The sequence below is a fragment of the Panthera tigris genome, chromosome E3 (assembly GCF_018350195.1).
Source record: "Panthera tigris isolate Pti1 chromosome E3, P.tigris_Pti1_mat1.1, whole genome shotgun sequence".
NCBI lineage: Eukaryota > Metazoa > Chordata > Mammalia > Carnivora > Felidae > Panthera > Panthera tigris.
This window is the reverse complement of record NC_056675.1, coordinates 21,947,866-21,971,561: the sequence shown is the minus strand read 5'-3', so window position 1 is coordinate 21,971,561 and position 23,696 is coordinate 21,947,866. Positions and strand designations below refer to the sequence as shown.

Sequence of the window (23,696 nt, the reverse complement as noted above, 5' to 3'; positions counted from 1 at the left end):
AACCTCTCAGTGAACTTTGATATGCATATGGCCTTGCATACTGTGGGTTTATCATCAGATACATTCTACTGAATGGGTTGGCTGTCTGGAATGTATATAACTTCAGTTGTTAAAACACCACAGTACTTTCCAGTAGTTTTCCACCAGCAATAGAAGAGAGAACCTTTTAACTCTCACTCTTGCCAGAACCAGATATTACTCTTGAACATTTTTGCCAATAAAATTAGTAAAAGAAAAAAAGATATAACGTTATAGTTTTCATCTTTTTTTTATTGTTTATTTTATTTTTGAGAGAGAGAGAGTGTACAAACGTGGGGAGGGGCAGAGAGAGAGGAAGACACAATCCAAAACAGGCTCCAGGCTCTGAGATGTCAGCACAGAGTCTGACGCGGGGCTCGAACTCAAGAACCATGAGATCATGGCCTGAGCTGAATTCTTATACTGGCACATGCAGGCTTGGTTCACTACTGGAAAATTCATCAATACAATTAATTGTACCTGCCAGCAGAAGACAAAAATCAAATCATTAAATTCTGCCCCTGAAACCAATATTATACTATATGTTAACTAAGTAGGATTTAAATAAAAATCTGAAAAAAATAAAAAAGACAAAAATCATATAAGTGTTTCAATAGATACAGGAAAGAAACCTAACAAAATCTAGCATGCACACATGACCAAATCTCTTGGCAAACCAGAAACCTAGAACAGCCTTTTACTTTGTGAAGATCAAAATGTACTCATTTAATATTAATGCTTGAAAAAAATTGTTAATATTTAATTTTTTAACGCTTATCATTCACACATGGCTCAGAAATTAAAATACTATGAAAAGGTTTGTAGTGAGATCCTTCCTCCCATCCCCCATCAGCCCAGGTCCTCCCTCCTCCTCCCCACAGCCACTGTTTGTTTCTTAGGTGTTCTTTCAGAATCATTTCGTACACATACAGGGGAATGAGAGCACGTATCCTCTCTCTTGCTTTTTACACGAATGATAGTGTCCTGCGTATTCTGTCGTGCTCCTGGCATTTTCCGTCATGAGTTTTTTCTAAAGGACAGACGTTTTTGCTAATTTCTGGTAGCCTTCTAGCTACCTTCCTACTTCTCTCAGCTATTGAACTCCTCTGATGTGGGACCTTACAGCCGTTCACTAGTTGTATCTAGTTGTGTCTCCCACATCACCCTCCCACAAACATTCACGAAACAAATGCCGTCATCGCTCTGTTAAAGATCACCAGTGCCCAGTCCCCTCTTGTTCAGACCAGTGGCTGTGCAGTCTTTGTCTTTGATTTTTTTGCCGTTCTTGCTCCTGATGACATAGCCATGGAAGTGTTCTTGTAAAACGTGGAAGGAAATGAGGAAAGGATTGTGGAGGCACACAGTCTGGGGAAAAGATACGCTGTAAGTAAGAAGGTCTATCACGGAACCTGTCTAAAGCCAAAGGATTTCTTCTCTGTGGCTCCTGAAAGGCACTAGCACTTCACTTTGGGAGGTTTCTTGCTGGAGAGGAAAGGCCAGGACTTTGAGAGCCTTGATTTGAATCTTGGCTCTACCCTGCACTAGCTGTATGACCTTGGACCATTCATTTCTTTCTGAGCTCAGTCTCTTCATTTATAAAAGGCTACATCTTTATCATTTTTTAACAAGTGGTAACTATAAATGGGAAAATATGCATAAAGTGCCCAGCAGAGTCATGGACATTTTAGTCACTCCGAGGTTTGTTCTCATTCCTAGATCCAGAGCTTGCAGATTTGGGTGTCCTGCGACTAGCCTGCAAGGAATGAATGATTACTGATTGGAATGTTTTCTTTGTGGAGCATGTGTCAAGTATGATGGACCACGTAGATCAATCAGATCCATCACCCCTTCCTCCTTTTGATAGATCTGTAAAATGATAGATGTCTTAAATAAATCTCTGCTCGCATTTAAATCCTGAAAGCCAAAGTGTTTGGGCACAGGTAGGATATTTCTATATTTTTTCACGTGGCTTTCTGAAGGAGGAGGTGTGGGTCAAGTGTGGTCAGTTGGCTGTGGTGACCGTGCTGAAGAACAGAACTTTCCCCTGTGCTTAGAGTAGCAGCTGATACTGTAATACCTCCCAAGAGCTAACGTGCTGCATCTTGTAAGTACGAATGTCACCATTTGGGGCCAGAAACACACCTGCTAACCTCATCAGAAAGCCTTCAAAATGAAATTTGAGAAGAGGGACAAAACTCCGGATAAATAGCAAAGGAGCATGCCGTAGAGTAGAATAATACTGACCTAGGACAAGGGTGGAAAGCATCTGCTCTGTAATACTTACAGGAGGACACGGAGAGCAGACGCTGGGGGTTCCTGATGTTTCTGCACAAGAAGTGTCCGTAGACTCTTGACAAAAGTAAATACAGTCGTGGTGCCGCTGAGAATTGGTGAGAGGAGCTTCTAACTAGGCATTTGAGTGCTTGCTAGAGGCACCATGTTAAGTAAGCACTCCTCATTAAATCCTTACAAAATGTTATGAAGTAGATGTCTGCAGAAACTAATCTCCAATTTTAATGAAGACACTGAGGCTGAAGAATGTTCAGTAGTTAGAGGTAATAATCTGGTCTTAATGGGTAACATGACGGTGATGTAACTTAATTTGTTTGCTGATTTTACTTTCTCCTGTGCTGTGGCTGTCTCGATCCCCGACTTCCCCAGGGTTACAGAGAGCTTGCGCACTCTACTTGCCTCCCAGACACGGAAGAGGCGAAAGAGTGAGTCATGGTTGTAGTTGGCATGACCCTGTTGTGCTACTCCATCAGCCACACGACAGTTCTACTTGGAACAAAACGACAACAGATTACAGCAACCGTTACACTCTTCTTCCAGCTTCTAACTGATTTTATCGGTCATGTACGCAACTTCACTAAATTACCATCTGTCATACGTAATGTCCTCATTTTGTTTTTCACTGTCTACCTGCAGCTCCTCTCTGTTTCTTCCCTCCACAAAGCCAGCTTAAGTTTTGTGTGATCTCACTGCACTACACCTGCAGCCCTTTTCCAGTTTCTTAGGTATTTGCTTGTCTTTCTCATCTTATCTTCTGCATCCCCACTGTCATATGCATTTCAGCCTTGATCAATTATTTGCAGTTCCCCATGTCCAGCTCATGTCCCTTGAACCTTGTCTTGTCTGCCTGATATTTATAATGTCCCCTCTGGGAAGCTTCCTCAGGGCAGAGTTAGGTACTTTCTTTTTGTGTGATTTTCTTCAAGTATCTGATTTTTGGTCGCCTGTTGATATTATGGATGAAGGTTTAGGTTCTAGAATCCAGGGGGATTAATATGGGTTAACTAGAGTGAGTGTCCTCTAACTTTTCCTCCAACTTTCCTCATTACCCAGAGGCTCCCACCTCGAACGGAAGGATGGATACTGAGTCTATCTGAAAAGGGTGTTGATTGCCAGGATTTACTGGTGTGATGGAGAGTAGTTTCCAATAAAGAAGACTTTGATCTGGGGTCCCAAACCCCTTGAAGGAGTCCTCCCTGCCTCCTGCCAAGGTTTTGTTTCTTTGGTTTTAGATTCAAGTGCAGCTGCTGCCGGTGGCCATGTAGTCATGGGGATGGAAAGTGGAAAAGGAGGAGTGGAATGGTTATGGCTTTTCTATTCCTTAGGCAGTCTTTTTTTCCTCTGTGCCTATTCCTGCTCTCCTAGCTCTGTTGGAGCCTCTCTAGAGCTCCACCAAGGTTTGGCACATTCATCCATTCATGACGTTTCTTGTGTTTATTCCTGGGTTGTAGCTTTCTCTGCTCTTGTTTATGTATCAGCTCTGGATAGATTTATTACTTTTTCTTCCTATCATTTCAGTAAGGCGGAGTGGAAAGAAAGAGGCAAACCCATTTCCCTAATCTGTCTATCGTTTTTGAAATTATGAACCAGGGGTTCTGTTGACAACTTTGAGCATTTGGTTTTCTTATTTTTATTTTTTATTTTTTTTAATGTTTATTCATTTTTGAGAGAGAGAGACAGAGCATGAGCGGGGAGGGGCAGAGAAAGAGGGACACAGAATCTGAAGCAGGCTCCAGGCTCTGAGTGTCCGCACAGAGCCCGATTTCGGGCTCAAACTCATGAACTGTGAGAACCTGAGCCAAAGTCGGACGCTTAACTGACTGAGCCACCCAGACGCCCCAGACAACTTTAAGCATTTGTGATTTTAAGAACTGAAATAAACTTATATAGTGAGTAGATTATTGATTCCCATGTGTTTTATTGATAGAGTTATTTGGAATGTTTATGGGATATGAAATTATTGTAAGCTGAAATACATGATCTTTTTATGAATAACTTGTGTTTAAAAAATAGTTAATGCAGCTTTTTAGAGCAAGGAAAGCCAAAGATAGCCCAGATACCTGGGCAGAGAGGGTTGTGGGGAGGTCCCAGGCATTGCTGTTGGCTACTAATTGATAATTGGGGCCGGAAGCAAGGTTAACTCTGGCTCACATGATGTTTACGTTCTAGAATTGGAAGGAGTAGCTTGTTTCCCAGAGTAGAATTTGCTAATTTTAGGTTGTCTTCCTTGACATGACACGAAGACAAAAGCTCTGCTACCTGAGGAAGAGTACTAAATAGTAGCTGCGGGGTTAGATTAGGTTGCAAGTTGTGTTTTATTTCATGAATGTAAAAGAATAATTTGCCATGTCTTTACTTCTAATAAGAGTGAAAATGAATCTGTATGCAACCTTATTTGTATTTCTTAATACATTTTGGGAAAGTTAATTGCAACTGTGTGGTTCAGGGATTTAGTGCAAGAAGAAGAACAGTTGATGGAAGAAAAGAAAAAGAAAAAAGACGACAAGAAAAAGAAGGAAGCTGCTCAAAAGAAGGTAGTATATATATGTATAAACTCTATATTAAGTGGTCTAAACAGATTTAAAAAGAAAGTTACTCTTATTGGATTTTTTAAGGCATTTGAATGTTTTAACTTCAGTTGAGATTCATTTTAACATTCAGTGTTTTGAATATGCATATATAGTAACTTGTCAAGTGTGTACAATTTAATGCATGGTTCTTTAACCTTGCCGATAGTGTTTTCAAAGGTAAGTGCTTTATATAGGTTTTTGTCTTTCAATTAACTCTTCCTAGGTTTTCATAATATATTTATACCTTACTATACGTGAGAAGAGCATGGAATTTGTAGCTGCATAGAGGGCTGCATTGAAATCTGTCTCTCCCACACAGCATACCGAACGGTGTGTCCTTAAACTTCATTTAGCCTCTCTGGGCCTTAGTTTCCTGGTGTTTTGTAAAATGAGAATTTAATTAAACAAAATAACGTAATACGTATAATGCACACAATTGGGAATAAAGTGTCAATTTCCTTTTCACTTTTTATTTAGTACCTGGGCTGATTTCAAGAATTTGCTATTTACATTAAGATACTCTAAAATTAGCCTAGGACATAATTTACTGTAGATAATCTCTAGCCAGTACATTGTCAGAAACTGTAACTAAAGCAATAAGAATTGCAGAAAACTAAAAGATTATGTCCATGATTATAAAGATTTTTACAAATTAATACTGAATCCTGATGACAGCTGGGCAGTCCTCTCCTACTGTCTCAAGTTTTCAAGGACCTTAAAAATGTTCCAAAAGACCCACTGAAATTACTGTTCCACCTGTCTATTCTAATGAAAATTATGACTTTAATTTGTAACCTCTCCCTCTTTTGTGCCAGGCACTGTGTTACGGCTGCACACTTATCTCTGCATTATTTATTAGGGAAAAACAGTGCATACATCTGCGGTAGGTAGGGAGCTGTTGAAGCACACAGAACTGCTTCAGTCAGCCTGGAATGGGGCCAGGGAATGGGGACAGTTTCTTGGAATAGAAATTAGCCCAGTGAGCAAGGAGTGGTGTAGAAAGGGATTCCAAGCAGAGTCAACTCCGAGGTAAGCGTCCACAGCCTTACAGAAGTACAGGTTTTGATTGGCTGGGGTGAGACGCCAAGGGCAGAAACGTCCAAGGATGAGACTGCAGAGGGTGGTGGTAGCTGCCGACTCTTCTCTGGGTTTTGGCCATTAGGTGTTAGGGAAAACAGCGAAGGCATTTTAGCAGGGTGATGCGTTTGAGAACGTTTACTTAGCGGACTTGGACTTTGGTTGGAAGAGGTGGAAACTAGAGGCTAGGGTGCTGGTGGAGGGACCGAAGGGGATATGAAGGAAGAATAACTTCGGTTGACTCTTAAGTTGCAGACTGAGTGATGGAGTGCATCGTGGGAGCACTTAATCAGGTCAGGGAAATAGAAAGAAAGGGGGAATGAGAATTTCCTTCTGGAGTGATGAGCTTACAGCGTGACCAGTGAGTGCTGGAGGGGGCGGGAGGTAGAGTACAGACCACTGGAGAACTGAGAGTGAAGAGGTGAGAGGCGACCCTAGGCATTTGGGCTTTTGCTTGCTCTCAGGAGTGACTGGGAGGGATGCATCCATAAGGGTCACAGGGTTTGAAACACGTTTCTAATTACAGAGTTTTGGCATTGATGATGCCTTAGGCTTCTGTCAGAGGCCTGTTGATATAGGTTGGTCTTTACAGTGCGATCAGTCTTTCGCTCAGGATTTATTGTAGAGAATTGTATCCTCTGCAAGTCTGAGGTTGGGAGAAGGCTTATGAGACTCTTCTTGTTCCACGGTGTGAAGGCCATTTACTTAACGAAGAAAACTAAGAAATATCAGAGTCTTGTTGAAGAAGATGCTTAGGTGTACATTAGGTAGGATCGGTAGTTTGGCAGGTGTCTGCGTGTTGCATTGGACCTGTTGATCCCTGCTGCTAAGGAATTCAGAAGTTAGCTGGTAAGTCGGTATGTCTGTGAAATGGCTGGAGAAGAAGCCTAAGGTATGATGGAATGAAGCATGTTTATTTAGGATTTACCTTGTTCACTGAGGAAGTTTTGAGACAGGGGGGTCACTGGAATGATTTCTTTAAAATTATGCTTTTGAAATGTGCAATGTAAGTAAAAAAAAATTTAAGTTGTAACAAATACAAATAATGGCTCTAATTGCTGAAGTTCATCTTTAGGTTCTTTTATGACTAGATCTCTAAATCACCAAGTCAGTGTCTTTAATACATGAATAATGGCCTTTGTGCCATTTGGCTTCTCATCAGATCTGAAGTGACAGCTTTTCATATTCTTTTCCACTCCATCCCTGCCTCACCCATTCCAGTCTCTCCCCCTAACCATGTCCCACTGGAATCATCACAGAGGCTTAGCGATAATGGTGGGGGAGCATTGGTAGGGTACCCTGTGTGTCCTGTAGACACAGTAATACTAATCACTTAACACAATATTAAAGAAAGTTTAATACCTCTAATAAATGTTAAGTGTAGTAGGGTAGACTGCCATTGTAAATAAGACTGTTCTTCCAATTCCATCCTATAACTGAATTCAGATGACACACATCGGTGAAGCGAGGACAGCTGGTATTGCTATAGGCTGTTACCAAATAGCTATTAAAAAACAAAACAAAGAAGAATCCCAAGTTGGCACATGTACAGTCCATATGAAAGAATGTGAGTCACAAGACTTTTCAGACAGGTTTCCTCAAGCTTGCTTTTTGTCTGTAGAAGGAGCCAGCAGGTGTATGCAGGTAGGTGGCAGACAGCTACATAAGCCAGGTAGGCAGGCCCATTTATATAAATTTTGGAACATAAACTCACCACAGTAAAAACCATCTGCCTGTTTTATGTAATCTATGCAAATGTTAAAAAAAAAACCTATATGTTTTTATTTCTGAAAAAGTCTTCAGATACTATCTGTTCTGATCCATTCATTACAAATAGAAGGAGCCCAAGCATTAAAGTGAGTTAAGTGGCCAACCATGGTTTTGTCAGGATAACAGAACTAGGAATAGGATGGGAAGCTGCTTAATCCCCCAGCTGGCACTTTTCCAGAACTAGGTGCCATGGTGTTATCTTTCATCTTTTTAATTTAATTTTTATTTTTTTAAAATATTTTTGAGAGAGAGAGCGAACCAGCAGGGGAGACAGAATCGGTGGGGGGGGGGGGGGGGCAGAGAAAGAGAAAGAATTCCAAGCAGGCTCCACTGAATGTGGAGCCTGACACAGGGCTCCATCCCACCACCCTGGGATCATGACCTGAACTAAGTGAAGAGTTGGACCCCCAACCGCGCCACCCATGTGCCCCTATCCTTTTTACTTTTTAAAGATTTTATTTTCAGGTAATCTTTACACCCCATGTGGGGCTTGAACTCTGAGATCCAGAGTCACAGGCTCTTCCGACTGAGCCAGCCAGGCATCTGTATCCTTCATGCTTCTTGCTTCCCCCCCGCCTCCGAACCTAAAGGTGAACTTTAAAGCTGCAAATAATATATTGTGATAATCTCTGTAAGGCATTTAACAGGCCTGTATGCCATGCATACAGAAACAGTCCCTAATAGTCACTATAGTATTTTTAAGGAATTCTGATCACAGGTTATTTTCTATTTTTAAATTTTTTAAATTTTACTTAATTAAAATTTTTTTTAATGTTTATTCATTTTTGAGAGAGACAGAGCATGAGCAGAGGAAGGGCAGAGAGAGAGGGAGACACACAATCCGAAGCAGGCTCTGCACTATCAGTGCGGAGTCTGATGCAAGGCTTGAACCCACAAACTGAGATCCTGTCTTGAGCTGAAACCAAGAGTTGGATGCTTAGCCGACTGAGCCACCCAGGTGCCCTGGTTATTTTCTATTTTAAATTTAAAAAAACAAAAAACAAAAAAAAAAAACCCAGTGACCTAACTCATTATGTAAATTATTAGACACCAACATGGCTCACCGTAATATTTTTACTATGGTAGTTTTAAAAATTTTATCTTCTTCAATATAAATTTAGGTATTTAACTTCCTCTTTAAAGAAATGTTACACAAAGATTACATGCTTCTTATATTTCAGCCTCAGTACATGTCTCACAATGAAGGTCCATGTCTGGATGTCTTTATTTTTAATTTTGTTTTTTGAAAATATTTCTATTTCATATCTAAGAATCATGGCTGTTTACTTATCTTTTAATTCTAAGGCTTAGGAAATAATTTGATATTCCACGGGAATGTAGTTTCTGTGCTTAAACGGGGTAGTAGGCAGGCTCAGAATGGAGTCGCTCAAGCAATTAAAAGGCGAGGGCGGGGGGGCAACCGTGGTAGCAGTAGGTTGGATTTATCTCCAGGTTTTGTTTTTAGAAGAAATTTCTAGAAGGAATCTTGAGAGAAATGTAGGGAGGAGGGAAAAGGAGGTTGAGAAATAGGTTAATTATAGAGGGATAATTTGGTATAACCTTTAAGCATGTAATTGTAGTTCCTAGAAAGCACTTAAGAATTGAGGGGCCAGAGGGAAGCAACAGTACAAATTGGGACCTTTTACTGTTGAGATTGTTTTAAAGCCTGTTGAACACAGACCGTTGAGTATTTTTGTTACTGTGTTAAGAGCTGTGAGGATTTTTCTAGGCTTTGTGGATTTAAATGTACTCAGTTTGAATTTAAGCGGGACTTACATCGTAGAAAACTTCCAATTTTTATTCCCCTTTTTTGGAGATTTAAGTATTAATCGCCATGTCTCCTGAAGACCATTTTGTTCTGAGACTAGGGATCATGTTCAGCAGTGTAAGTAACATTTTCTCAGCAGCCTGGGCAGTAACATAAGCAGGCCTGGAGTGCTGCAGTCATCCAGGGAGGTCAGGTGTTCTCTTCCAGTCCTGCCTGTTTCACCTTGCTGGTCTCCAGTCATTTTTTTTTTTTTTTTTTTTAAACACTTTGGGGGCGCCTGGGTGGCTCAGTCGGTTGAGCGCCTGACTGTGGCTCAGGTCACGATCTCACGGTTCACGGGTTCGAGCCCTGCGTCGGGCTCTGTGCTGACAGCTCAGAGCCTGGAGCCTACTTCAGATTCTGTGTCTCCCCCTCTCTCTGACTCTTCCTTGCTCACAGTTTGTCTTGCTCTCTCTCTCAAAAATAAATAAAAACATTAAAAAAATTTTTAAAAAGCCACTTTGTATGCATCTAGCCTTGAAGGCTAGACTGAGTGCTGCTTGCTAAGAAATCCTAGAAAAGTTTTCTGAGCCCTGATTATCTCATTTAAAATAGGTGATTTCAAGCATCAGTTCTTTATTCCTAAGGTTCCTTTTTGTTTTTTTAAGATTTTATTTTATATTTACGTTTGTTTCTGAGAGAGAGAGAACAGGGGAGGAGGGGCAGAGACAGGAAGAGAGAATCCAAAGCAGGCTCCACACTGTCAGATCAGCGCCCGACATGGGGCTCTATCTAACTCACCAATTGTGAGATGGTGACCTGAGCTGAAGTTGGACACTTAACCATCTGAGCCACCCAGGTGCCCCTAAGGGTTAAGTAATCCCTACATCCAACGTGGGGCTCAGACTCATAACCCCGAGACGAAGAGTCACATGTTCCAATGACTGAGCCAGCCAGGTGCCCCCCTAATGTTAGTTTCTAATACCTGGCACTGTATTAGATACTGTAGATGATTAAGAGAAAATAAACAGGGACTTGGGAACCTGGAGTGTTTGAGTTGGGCCTTTTCCCAGCATGAAAGAATTGAGCCACTGCCACCGGCAGGTGTGGCTGGTGACAGGCAGGCAGAGACAGCAGCAGCTGCTAATACCCACTGAAAGCTTCCTGCCTGCGAGGCGCTGTCCTAAGCTCTTTTTTCCCCTCTGAGCTCTTCATGAGTTAGATCCTTTTAGTCTCACAACAGCTCTGGGGTAGGTGTTTTTGTTCTGCCCTTATAGATGAGGAAACTGAGCTTTACGGAAGCTAATTAATTTTGATCCAGGTCACGTAGTGTTAAGTGGTGGACCCAGGATTGAGAGTCTGGCTTCAGACACTGAGCTCTTAGCCGCTCAAGTCTGCTTAGGGATGCAGGGGTGGGGACAACTGGTGCAGAGCCTGACAGAAACAGAGAGCCTGGCATGTGGTGTGTCTGCCACCTGTCCGATACCTTTATGAAGTGAGGCAGTTGAGGTAATTGCTTGTCGAATCACAGTTCACGTTTGTTTTTTGAAGTAAGCTCTGTGCCCAACGTGGGACTCAAACTCACAGCCCTGAGATCAAGATTCCTGTGCTGTACCAACTGAGCCAGCCAGGTGCTCCTGTTTTTGTGTTTTTAAGGGAAAAATATTCAATATGGAAGTAATTTTGCTTCTAGATTTGACAGAAGCCTTTAATTCTGTCCTACAGTGATACCTCACATTTGAATAGTGTTGTAAAAAAAAAATCTTTTATATTGTACTTAGGCCTCATAATAGCCCTGAAAGGTAGGCAGTCCAGTCTCCCCTGCCCTCCTCCCCCACCCCATTTCAAGAATTAGGAAACCGAGGCCCAGAGGGTTTAAATTACAAGGTCATGTAAAAGTAAAAAAGAAATGTTGAAGTTAATTTTAATATATTTTATGTAACCAAATATATCCAAAATATGACTGTTATTAATGAGATATTTTTACCTTTTTTAAATACTAAAAAATAGAAATCTGGTATTTTACACATTGGTTTGGACTAGCTTTATTTCACGGGTCAGCCACATGTGGACAGTGGCTACCATTTTGAACAGTGCGGACAACTCTTAAAATTACTGATCCCATTTGGGAAATTCTCTTTAATAGTCTGAGTAATACGCTAGGTCCCTGGACCACATGTCGGTTCAGTTGCCTCCTAATCTGTTAGGCGCTCTTGGGTTCTATTATTCCCGTCCCTTTACTGTGGTAGTCGGCGTCCTGATGGGCAGACACCTTTGGATGTCTTCTTGGTGCCTTCTCTGTAGATGACAGAATACTGAATGAGGTTGGCTGTTCTGAAGCAACTTGGAGTCGTTTTTCCGGAGGAGTTGGAGAGTACACATCCTTTATGTTAAGGCCTACAAGAGCAACGCTGGCTGTCCGTCTTGGGATTTAGTAATGTGGTCGTGGCTTCCGTAACTTAGTTTCCTTTGGAAGTGAACTGTGGAAGAGACCAGGAGAGTTTTTTGGTTTTTTTTTTTTTTTTTTTTAAGTTTAGGATGTAAAATAATTTTTGTGCTATAATGTTTTGGCTTCAGAAAATTAGGTATCTTATTGTTTGACACGGTACGGTACTTGTCATAAACTATTCATATACCAAGTTCTCTCTAATAAGACTGTTTTTCTACCATCAAATTTTAAAACAATGTCTCCAGAAATAAAGGGTTCAAGCTAGTTGACTGGTCTTTTGCCATTGTCCTTCCATCGGTTTTTTGTTTTTTGTTTTTTGTTTTTTTTAATTTTTGATCCATATAGAGTAAAAGATGGGCCTCCATTATTTGCCACAGCATTAGTGCTCTAAAGCTTGGTAAAGTAGCTCACTGGCCACACTGACTCTGCCTCTCCAGGGGAAGATTGTTCAGTGTGGCTTCAGGAGTAGGGTAATTGCCATGTAGTCCTTTACCACCTAGTTCTATAATGATCTAATTCAAAAAATGATATTTCTAATGACAGTAGTTTCATATGACTAAGCAAAATTATCATGCCCCATGGCACTTAAGGAAAGCCTTGTCTTTATTTTGGAAGAATTCCTGGTTCTTCAGCTACTAATTATTTGGTCTTTCCTCACCTCCCTGCCTCTCCTTGTGTCTTTTATTTTTAGGACTCCCATGCAATTGATCTTAATAAAAAAGTTGATTTTCGCTTGTGGCCTCTGTCTGTAATCACTTCTTTCTTTTGGGGGCCCTTGAAGTTGGAGTCACAAGCCCTTGCTCCTCATGAGGAGACCTCAGGGTGTGCGATGGGGCAGGCACGGAAAGACGGGCTTTGTGGCAGTTCAGCTTCTGAACACAGTGATCTTACTGAATTGTCGGGTGTGTCAGAAGCGACAGATATGTTTGATATATTTTCTCCCACTAAGAAATACTTAAAAGTTAACCATGTTTAACCTAACCTCAGCTTTTCTTCCAGAAAACTTAATCCATCTTTTATCATTTGAAAGAAGAATTTTTGAAGCCATTTAAACATACGCAAAATTCAGTAGATCCACGAAATGTTAAAGGTGACAGTTACATAAAAATCATTTAAAAACTAAATAATGAGAACAGTGCAGTCCCTTTTTTTTTTATTTACTATCATACAATGATGTCTTCTGCTATGTATCTAAAAGAAACATTTCAAAATTTTTTATTACTAAACATTGTGTCAGAGACAATGGGGCACATCTGTGGGAAAAGCATGCTTTCTTTGCATATCTTTTCCTATGCAGTTCATCTGAGTGACAAATTCCTTAATAAAAGTGTATATGTCTTATGTAATAGTAATATATGAACATTTTATCATAACAATCCATTTCTTTCAGTTTCATATTTACATTGTTTTTTGTTTGTTTGTTTTTATTTTAGGCCACTGAACAAAAAATCAAAGGTACGTTGTTTAAAGCTATTTTTTATCCTTTTTTTTTTTCATAAAGGTTGTTGATATGCATTTTTATTAACCCCCAGGATGGGAGAGTGAAGAGCATGAAAGAAGAGAGGGGTGGGGACAGACTTCTTCAGTGACGTCCTTTGGGGTTAATGGTTACTGTGGTCTAGATTGCCACTTTTAAAATATACTGCCTCAAGACCTACCTTACAACTGTCTCCTAGGTTGAACACCACTTCCTAACATACTCCCTTGATTTGAGTCTTTGAGCACATGTACCTTCCCTTCAGTTTTCCATTTAAAAGTCTTCTTGTCTGGGGTTACCTCTGAGACTCTCGCCTCGTCCCTTGCTTTATTCCTTGGTCTCTGTGTACAGTTGTCCCCAGCTCCTTCCTAGAGGCAGACGATGATGCCCGCTCTCTATTTAATTACTAAGAATAGCGGATTGCTAACCTCATGGTTATTTTGCTAGGTTGAACAGCTCCAGGTACATGTCAAGCAAAAGCCTTCGGGGTGGTAAGGAGACAGGATCCTAATTCCTCTCAGATCCTGAATCAGGAATTTTTTGCCCTCCCGGGAGTTGACTGCCTGGTAATGAAAGGTGTAGGGCTCTCAGATGCTGAACTTGTTAGTTCGAAGATTCTGAGTTTTTACTTTTAGCTGTATCAGAAGTATATCCTCTACATTTGGTTGAGATACGCAGCCAGTACCTCCTGTTTTTATTTGAGGTCAGCATTCGTTAAGGTAACATTTATTAGGAGCAGGTGTGTAAGAGTGAATAAGAACAGTCTTAGCTTACATTTTACTAGAGAAAGTGGCAGTAGAAGGACACACCTATACATACGATAGTATGAGGTGATTTGCTTCAAGTAAAAATGTTGATGTTGTCCTGGATGCAGAGGAGTGACAGTTAGCTTCTTTAACACAGGACAGGAAGGCGCGGGGAGGAGGGGGGGGGGGGGCGCGGGTAAGGAAAATCTCCTTGAGGTGATGGATCTTAAAAGATGAAACAGCCAAACCCAAGAAAGAAGGAAATGACAGAGGGGATCAGCATGATTGAAAGTACAGAGACAAGAAATAATGTGATGATACTGGCAATGGACATCCCTAGAGCACCAAATGCCCAGCAGTAAGTAGGTAGAGGGTAGAAGGGTTTTTCTGAAGGGATAGGCAGGAGTTAGGTCAATGGAGGCCTTACATGCTCTGTGGACCCAGGAGCCTGGACGTGTATTTTATACACAGGAGCCATGGAAGAATTTAAGCAGAAGAGTGACATGGTTTGTTTTTTTGTTCTTTTTTGAAAGCTGTCAGTCATTGTGCATGGAAAGTCTTGGCTGGAAGATGGAGCTAAGAGAAGCAAGGCGCTTTGGGCAGAGGAAGCAGGTGGACAAGAAGAGGGAGTATTCAGAGAATAAGTGTGGGAGTGTTGGGGGAAGTGACAGAATATAGACCTGGAGGTAGGGGGAAATCGTAGGGCTTCCTGCTGGTTAGAGAGTGGAGAGCCAGCCCTGGCAACGTGTGGAATGGTTGAATCACTGTATTATGTACACCGAAAGCTAACATAACACTGTGTGTTAACGGTACTGGAATTAAAGTGAATAAAAATAAGTAAACTACTGATTTGAGTCTTAAAAAAGAGAGAGTGGAGAGCCAGCAAAGATCATGGTCATAAGCTATGCTTCAGGAATGTTTCTTTGTCAGTGGCGTCTAGTGTCACCAATAGAAACAGTACCAGGGAGGGAAGAGGAGGAGCAGACAGGGTAAAGATGATTTGAACTGAGGTCTTGGCAGCAGGGGTAGAAGATGGATGAAAGATGTGTGAGGTATAGAATTCGTAGGATTGCAGCTGGTGAGATCAGAGGGGGAATTGAGGGTGACATTGTGGCTTTGAACCTGGATATGTGAGAAAGTTACAGGGGTGTGGAATGATACAGGGGGGTGAGCATTTCCAAATTAATGTAGTAGGAACATGACCAAATTCATCTTCTTCACGCTCTGCTTTCCTCACACCCCTTCCCTCTGTAGGGATGTTACGTTGTCCCTTTGCCCTGCTTCAAGGCCAGACTTCTCTGCTTGGCTTTCAAGGCCCTCTTTGATCTGACCTCCCATGATCTAACCAGGCTGTTTGCCCCTCACTCCTTTATACTTGGCAGAGCATTCTTCTCTCTTTCATGTTCATCCCTGTTTCTGTTTCTTTTTGATCCAACTCCTCGGCCAAGGAGGCCCTTTCAATGTTTCCAGACTCTCAGAGCTCATCGTCTGCCAGATCGCTCCAGTGGCCATTGGTCCTCCCTTCCCGATTTCTTAGGCTATTATGACGTATCTTACTTTGGGGCACATGGTTATAGTCCATCTTAGATTTTTGCCTGACCCATGGGTGTACATCTATACTAAAATATGAATATATTTGAATCTTTTAGATTTTAGACTTTGCACAATTCTGAGAATGTTAGGTTATGAAACTCTTCAAGGTGTGCATTATGTTGTTTTGCCAGCGTTTTACTCGTTTTACCCTTCTTCTGATGGCATCTCCCTTCATAATTGGTCACGATTATTCTCGTTTATGAAAATGTATTGTTTATATTTGTGCTGTGTATAATATCTGTGAGGTGTTTGTGATTTGGGATTCGTGGTGTTTAGAGATTACAGACTGGAGGCTTGTGGGACAGTTTTGGCACACACAGTTGTTATTGTTTATTAAACTTTTGATTTTGGAATAATTGATGCTATATAGAAAAGTTGAAAAGGTAGTAGAGTTCCCATATGCACCCCACCCAGTTTTTCCATGATTCACATCTTGTATTTCTGTGACACCTTTGTCAAAACTAAGAAACTGATGTGGGTATTAACAGAACTCTAGACTTTATTGAGATTTCACTGTTTCTTCCATTAACTTCTTTCTCTTCTAAGATCCTGTGCAAGATACACAAATGCATTTAGTTGTCCTGTTTCCTCAGTCTCCTCTGGTCTCCACACAGTATTTTTATTATCCTTTAAAATTTTGATTGCCAACCTTTAAAAATCAGGAGAATCCACATAATCCAGAATATACTGTCAGCAGCATTTTTTGTCTTTCCATATTAGAGTCTGTATCAGGCCCAGGTTGAGTTATTTGTGGCTATCACATACTTGACAGAAATGTGACAGAGGGCTGTGGGGAAGAAAGCTGTGACCAAGGAACTGAATTTTAAATTTGATTAGGTCGCATAGCTCTAGAGCCTTCTTGATTGTCAAGAATCAAGATCTTAGTGTTCAGACTGAGCATTACCAGTTTGGCTGTAGCACCCTCTAGAGAGTTCTGACTTTAACGAGCTGTTCTTTCTAAGGCTACTGCCATTTCTGGTTAAATAACACTCATGTTGCTTTCACCCTGTGGTAAGACCGTTTATATAAAAGTTGGGTTTTTGTAAAGTATCATAAATTAAATTCTTGACCAGCTTTGTTACATGAAGACAAGTAGGTGTTTATTTCTGGGTGCAGTGGATTCATAACTCATCGGATAAAAATGTGAGCCAACATAATGCGAGACATAATGAAATTCTTGAAAGTTTTATTCTCACCTTGTGACTTGAACTTTTTTGAAAAACTGTAAGGAGCATGAATATTTGAATGTTTGAATATTTGAAATGTCTTTTAAAAATATGTGAGTTTCTCCTTCAAACAACAAGGGAGTCAAATGCTGAAAAATTTAGGGTGAGGTATGCGAATAGATGGATAAGTTTTAAGAATGCCCTGTGGCCTACATAATGTAAAGGCAGGGAAGGAGTTAATATTCCCCTGCTTCACGACACCCTTGGGAACTTGAGTAAGAAAAGTAATTTTTTAAAAGCAGCTTTTCAGCTCTGACACTGGCTTGTTTTGAAAACATGCTGATTATATATTCCTTGTAAAAGAATAAACACTGTTAATTTTTGACAGCTAACCTCTCCTCTTGCCTCCCTCCCTCCCTCCTCCCTTTCCCTCCCCTCCTCCTCCTCCTCCTCCTTCTTTCTCTCTCTCTCACCATCTCTCTCACCAGTGCTTTCTTCAGGTGATTTTTATAAGCAAGTTATATTCCAGAGAGTAACAAACCTCAGAGCTCTGAAAAGGAGATGAAGGGAGGCTGGGATGGAAGCAGTAATGGAAAATAGTAGATAATGATTTTTTTGTTTGCTGGTGTTCACATAGGGAAGCATAGTTTATTGCTGCTGTTCTCTTTCTGGATTAACTAAAAACTCTTAATGAAAATTGGATCAACATTTAAAACACATTTTTGTTCCTTGCCACATTTGGAAGCCTTTGTTCTTGCTCAGTCACTTCCCCCCCGCCCCTTCTTACTCAATTCTAGCCTTAGAGGATTTTTTTTTTTTTAATCAAACACATTTTCATTGCTTAAAACTTCATTGCTCCTAGAGAATGATCAAAATATTCAAGACCTATTAAATTGACTACATGTCAAGTCATATTGGAGACACCATAATAGCTAAGTTGGAGCACCTACTGTGTGTCAGGCACTGCTTTATATTTACTTCATTTAACCAAGGGAAATATTCTGAATATTGAATCACTAATAATGAGTGGTCACCAGTGATTCAGAACACATACTGGAGCAGTGTCCTAAAAGCTTCATGTGCTAAGAGTAATCTTTAGCTATTGAATTTGGGGAGATGTGTGGGACCCAGGGGAGGGGCCAGGGTAGCAGGCTGGGAACTCTGAGTCTTTGTGAAGTAGGATGTTGAAAAACTAATATGGAAGTAGGGCTTTATCAGTGTGTGTGCACAATGTTAAGTCTGCATTTACTCCCTTCAGCAGCCCTATGAAAGTAGATAGTATTGTCACCGCTTAGAAGTGAAATTGAGGCCAAGAAAAGTAACTTGCCTATTGGTTATGCAGCTGTTGAGTGTCTGAGCCCGGGTTTGAGGACTGACTCTACTGGGCTCTACTGCTGCTTTTTCTTTGAAAACAGCCCTGTATTTACATGGGAGACAAAACAGGAAGGCTACGCTCTTGCCCATGCTTTAATAATATTCAGTGAATAAACCAAATAAATGCATGTTTTAATGTTTATTTTTTTTTATTTTTTATTTTTGAGGAGGGGAGAGAGAACAAGTGAGGGAGGGGCAGAGAGAGAGGGAGACATGGAATCTGAAGCAGGCTCCGGGCTCCAGGCTCCAAGCCGGCAGCACAGAGCCTGGCGCGGGGCTCGAATTCATGAACCGGGAGATTGTGACCTGAGCCCAAGTCAGATGCTTAACCAGCTGAGCCACCCAGGTGCCCCTTAAGTTTATTTATTTATTTTTGAGAGACAGAGAGAGAGAGAGAGAGAGAGAGAGAGAGAGCGCGTGCGTGAGCGTGATTAGGGGAGGGGCAGAGAGAGAGGGAGAGAGAGAATCCCGAGCAGGCTCCAGGCTCCGAGCTGTCAGCACAGACCCCAGTGCAGGGCTCAAACCCACCAACTGTGAAATCATGACCTGAGCTGAAGTTGGATGCTTAACCGACTGAGCCACCCGGGCACCCCTAAAGCATGTTTTGAAAATATTCCAGAGAGATCTTTTAACAGGTTTTTATGGTATTTCCCTGAGCACAGAGAAATAAATAAAAACTTGTTATCACCAGCATAATTTCATGAATCGGGAAGGATCTGACAATTGCAGTGTATAAAGTGGTTGGCTTTTCAAGAATCACTAGAGAAAGCTCTGAAATTGTTTACTTCATCTCTGTTGATGAAAAAGAATGGGAGTTTTGAGGACCAAGTAAGAAGCCAATTTTCTAAAAGCTTTCACCGTGTGTCAGACTTCCACACAGTGAAAATGAATGAATCCCTTTTTGGTACAAAACCTGACTTCTACTAATTAAGCTTGGAATGCCTTGCTCCAGCTCCTTAATTAAGGAGGATGTAAAGAGACTCTGACCAAAAAACCGCAGAGCCTCCATGTCACGCACTCTTCAGAAGGATGGAGAAGTGTATTCTGAAGAGTCCCTTCTTTTTAGTATGCTCTTTGACTGGTGAAGCTGACACAGTTTGGCTTTGGGAATATGATGGAAATGACTCAATTTCAGCCCAAGGAAGAAAAGTGTGTAATTTGTTCCCTTCTCATTAATAAATAAAGCACTTCTTTGCTTTTTCTTTTAATCGTCACTGCCAGTGTCAGCTATGTCTCACAACCTTTGGGAAACAAAGATAAATGCAAAATAATTGTGCGGTAACCCATTTTCCCAAAGTTAGGATCCATAAAGTGTCATTGTTTTGTTGTTGTTGTTGTTGTTGTTGTTGTTCTTCATTTAACGTTCGTGAAGTATTTATTGTGTCTGATCCCGTCTCGTGTACTGTTGTCAGTGTTGTTCATGACAAAACCAACTTCAAGTCCTTGTCCCCCTGTGTTCCCATTCTCATCTTTGTGTTAGTGCAGATATAGGTAAATATATTTAGGTAAATATATTTACCTGTGGTCTCAGCTTATTCCTTCATAAGGTCTTAAGTTTTTCAGTCACAGTCCTGTGATACTGAAATTCAGGAACTTGGTGGCTTGGCCAAGAATTCCTGTGCTGCATAGATTTTCAGAGGAGAAGCTGAGACCCAAAAAGATGTGACTCAAAGTGTGTTGCCTGACCTGATCACATAGTGGCTCACGTGGAAATGGTATTGGTGGGGCTGTGTTAAGGTAAACAGCAGTGGCCACCCCCCAGCTGAAGCTGACAGTCCCAGAGAGTCTGGTTGTGCAGCCGCTGAGGTGCTCCTCCCCTCAGCACACCTGTGACTCTTTGTCACACAGGTTGGGAAGTTCTGTTAGAATTGGGGCTTTCATGCAGTGTCCCGTCCCCCCCCCCACACACACACATAGTATAACACGACTTCTGTGTTATAGGCAGGTATTAAGTCATAGAGACAGACCAGGTTCTGATCCCAGATGTGCCGTCTTGGTAACTTTTTGAAGGCAAATATGTGCTGACCTCTTTGAAGGAGAAGCAGGTTTCCTGCTGGTGAAGAATTTACTGATGGCAAAGGTGTTTCTTCTCATGGGAGGTGTCTTTGAGCTTTGTAAGTAACTCTGTTTGTAGCTCTGCACTAACTGGAAGGGGAAAATTCTGCTTCCCAGGGAAATAGTAAAATTACTCTGTTTAGGTATATCAAAGCCACCATTTTTCCTTTCCTCCTGTTGAGAAGGAGAAATGATTTATATACGTTTATACATGTAAATCTACATTTATGTGATCAATGAGGTAATGACACTTAAGGACCCCTTTTTGTTTGTAAGGTAAGGAACATTTTATTTCTAGCCAATGTAGATATGTTTGCTTATAAATGCCAGTAAATTATTAAAATAAGTAGAAATGAAAGATTTTGTAACTTTAGAGATCTGTGATGAGGCTGGGGCAGGACAAAGACAGGAAATAGGAGAGAAGCAGAGATCCGTGCAGTCAGCAGGCAAACTGTTGTTGGAAAGTAGATTCAGTGGCCAATGATCCCATAGCTGTTGGGGAGCTTGTGGGAGTATCCTGAGGTTGTGTCCTACCCTGAGATTCTGCCTTGGCAACAGTTAGGTCTTCAGTTTCAAAGGAAACAAACCCGGAGTCCTCTGGTTTAAATTTTGGAGAAGTCAGGAGAGATTAGCAAGAATAGCTTTATCAGCTATGACCAGGTAAGAGAAAGCTCCAGACTAGCAAATAACACAGCATAGGTCGTAATTTCCACTTTTATGTTCTTCATTTAGTTCTAATAAGAGTAGTAGCTGTGTTTCAGAATGGGTACTGAGTGCGAGCGCGCTCAGTGTTGTAGTCTTAGTGAAAACGCACTTAATAAAATCGTGCATAAAGACAGCATTTGGCCTGAAGCAGAAAGTATTGAATCTTCTACTGAAGATGATAATCTTGGAATTCTAGCGTAAACACAGCATAGTGTTAAAAGTCCAGGCTTCTGAGTCAGATAGCATTCGATTTGAATATCGCCTTTGTATTCTTATTTCTGTGACCTTGGGCACGTTTCTCAACCCCTAAGCCTCAATTTGACTTGGTTAAAAAGAGATAATCCAGGCTACTTGATATTGTGGAAATGAAATCATATAGAACATAAATCACTGGGCCAGAGGTTAGTAAATGCTAAATATAGACATCTTATGATAGAAATTTTTGATTTGCAGCTTTTAGAGTGGCTAAGCCCTAATCAGTGATTTCCGTATTTTCAGAGAGTTTGATTTTGCTCTTATAAGTAAGAGGAAACTTACTTTATACTAGGAGAAACATTGGTTTGGGGGTCCAGTTTGGTTTCACATTTCAGCTCTGCCATTTAGTAGATGTTGGATCATGGGCAGCCTTCTTCTAAGCCTTAGTTGCCTCATCTGTAAAAATGGAAATACTATTTCAAGTTTATAGAATCCTGAAGATAGATACCAGCTATATTGTCTGGCATCCAGCTGATACTTGGTAAGTTTTAATTACCACCACTGTGGTTGTGCAGTGTCCTGGCAGTCTCTCAGTCTCCAGAAACCGCATACAGTGTCCAGGTCAGTTCAGGGCTTTCCCTCACCCAGACGATGATTTGCTTTTTCCTCTCGCTAAAGTAGGGCCCAACCCAGCTTGGGTGAATCACAGGGCAGCGTCTCTGCCATAGTGCAAGGAGTATGTCTTGCAGCATTAAAATGGGCCATAGCATCTTTATAAATTTGGCAGGCCAAAATTAGTATGTTATTGGTTTGATTTACATTTGTTTATTGGTAAAATGGAATATCGTATGTTTAATCACTTGTACTTTTTTCATCTTATGAATTACCCATTCTTGTTTGTAACCCATTCACCCCTTGGGCCTAGAGCTTTTGTTATCAGCTTGCACGAGCTGTTTGTATAATACGCTTATTAGCATTCTGTCTGATATATTTGATGGAAATATTTCCAACATTACAGACTATGTCATATGTTTGAAGTTGTTCTGAGGATGAGATACCAGACAAAAATATCTAAATTTTGCCCAATACTAGATCCCATAAGGGGGTATATGTATGCAGAGGATGTAAAAATATATAGTCAGAAGAAGAAAAGCAAAATTAAATAACTTTTATACTCTTAGCTTGAACTCTGGCCCTAAATTCTAGTGGCTCTGTTGAATATTTCCCTATGTTAGCTTTAGGGGCCTTAAACCAAAACAGTACCTCCTTTCCCTCCCTCTGTTAGGGAAAATTGGGGTAGGCAGTGGGAGGGGAGAGAGAATGGATCCCTTTAACTTATTCCAAAGGACAAATATTTTTCCAGTTTGCCTTTTAATTTGGAATAAACACACACACACCCTTGAAAAAATAAGTTGCACTGCATAATTTCATTGGGTTAAGCTTAACAATCTTTTACTTTTTGATTACTTGACTTTTATAAAGCCTGCTGTTTATCCAGATTTAGAAAAAAATTTGCTTCTTTTCTAAAAGCTTTTAAAAATGCCAGCACTTTATGACATTATTAACTGATTTATCTGAACTTTATTTTTTTCTAATTAAGACAAATCAACTAACCATCCTGTATTTCCTAAATAATTTGTTATCTTCAGTAATTTATGACAATTTCTTTATTGCGTAAATTTGGTGACACCCCCCCCCCCTTAATTTTTTTTAAGCTTCAGTGTGTTTGGGACTTTTGTTGTTCCTGCTACTAACTCTTAGTTGAATTGTTAGGTATTTTCTTTTTTTTGAGTCACAAATGGAACTCAGAAGCTCTCCAGATATTTCTACACTATCTGTCATAACAGTTTTCCAAATTTATTCAGACATGAGAACCACATGCGACATTTGTTTTAAGAAATATAGATTCTGATTTATCTGTGAGGCTAAAGAATCTGTTTTTTTAAACAACTTTCCCTTAACAGCGCTAGTTAAACAAATTTAAGGATCACTTCTAGAATTTAAGTTATGAAAGATACTTAAGGGCAGTCTGACTTGTTTTTTCTTTGAAAGCGTGTACATCTGCCTGAAAACTCTTTCCATCATCCCATTGTTTCGAATCTCACATACTTATAGGACAAGGTTTGATGGATAGATTAACTAAAGATCTTGGAAATACCATGCTGTGAATGTTGTGTGGATATCCTCCAGCTGTTAGAGAAGATCTGTACTCTAGAACAGATTGCTCAGGCATTTTGCTGAAGAGTTGAGGATCGTATGGAGGCAAATCAGCAATGTTTCTCTTTGTGTTAGTAATTTGAGGTGGGAAATGTTTGGGTAGGAAGATCACGTTCCCTGAGGGATTAGAAGTGGGTGCTTCCTAAGACTCGGGAACAGGTATGCTTCCCATTTCTCTAGGGCGTGTGAAGCGAATTACAACCAAATGAGTTCAATTTAATATGTATTTTAAATTCAGTATTTAC

General features: G+C 40.6%; 1 protein-coding gene across 13 annotated transcripts in view; it reads left to right on the top strand.

The window, feature by feature from the left end:
- The window catches only part of TNRC6A (trinucleotide repeat containing adaptor 6A), a 99,693-nt gene that overhangs the window by 18,923 nt on the left and 57,074 nt on the right, over positions 1–23,696 (top strand). For 10 of the 13 annotated variants that reach the window (XR_006212490.1, XM_042971854.1, XM_042971845.1 and 7 more), the window contains 2 exons: positions 4,757–4,844; positions 13,357–13,378. Coding sequence is in view for 12 of the 13 variants with exons in the window: in XM_042971854.1 (XP_042827788.1) it covers positions 4,757–4,844; positions 13,357–13,378 (110 nt within the window). In the remaining variant the exon portion in view is untranslated. Of the gene's footprint in view, positions 1–1,734; positions 3,522–4,756; positions 4,845–13,356; positions 13,379–23,696 lie in introns of all 13 variants that reach the window. The other 3 variants (XM_042971852.1, XM_042971851.1, XM_042971850.1) reach the window with 3 other exon arrangements.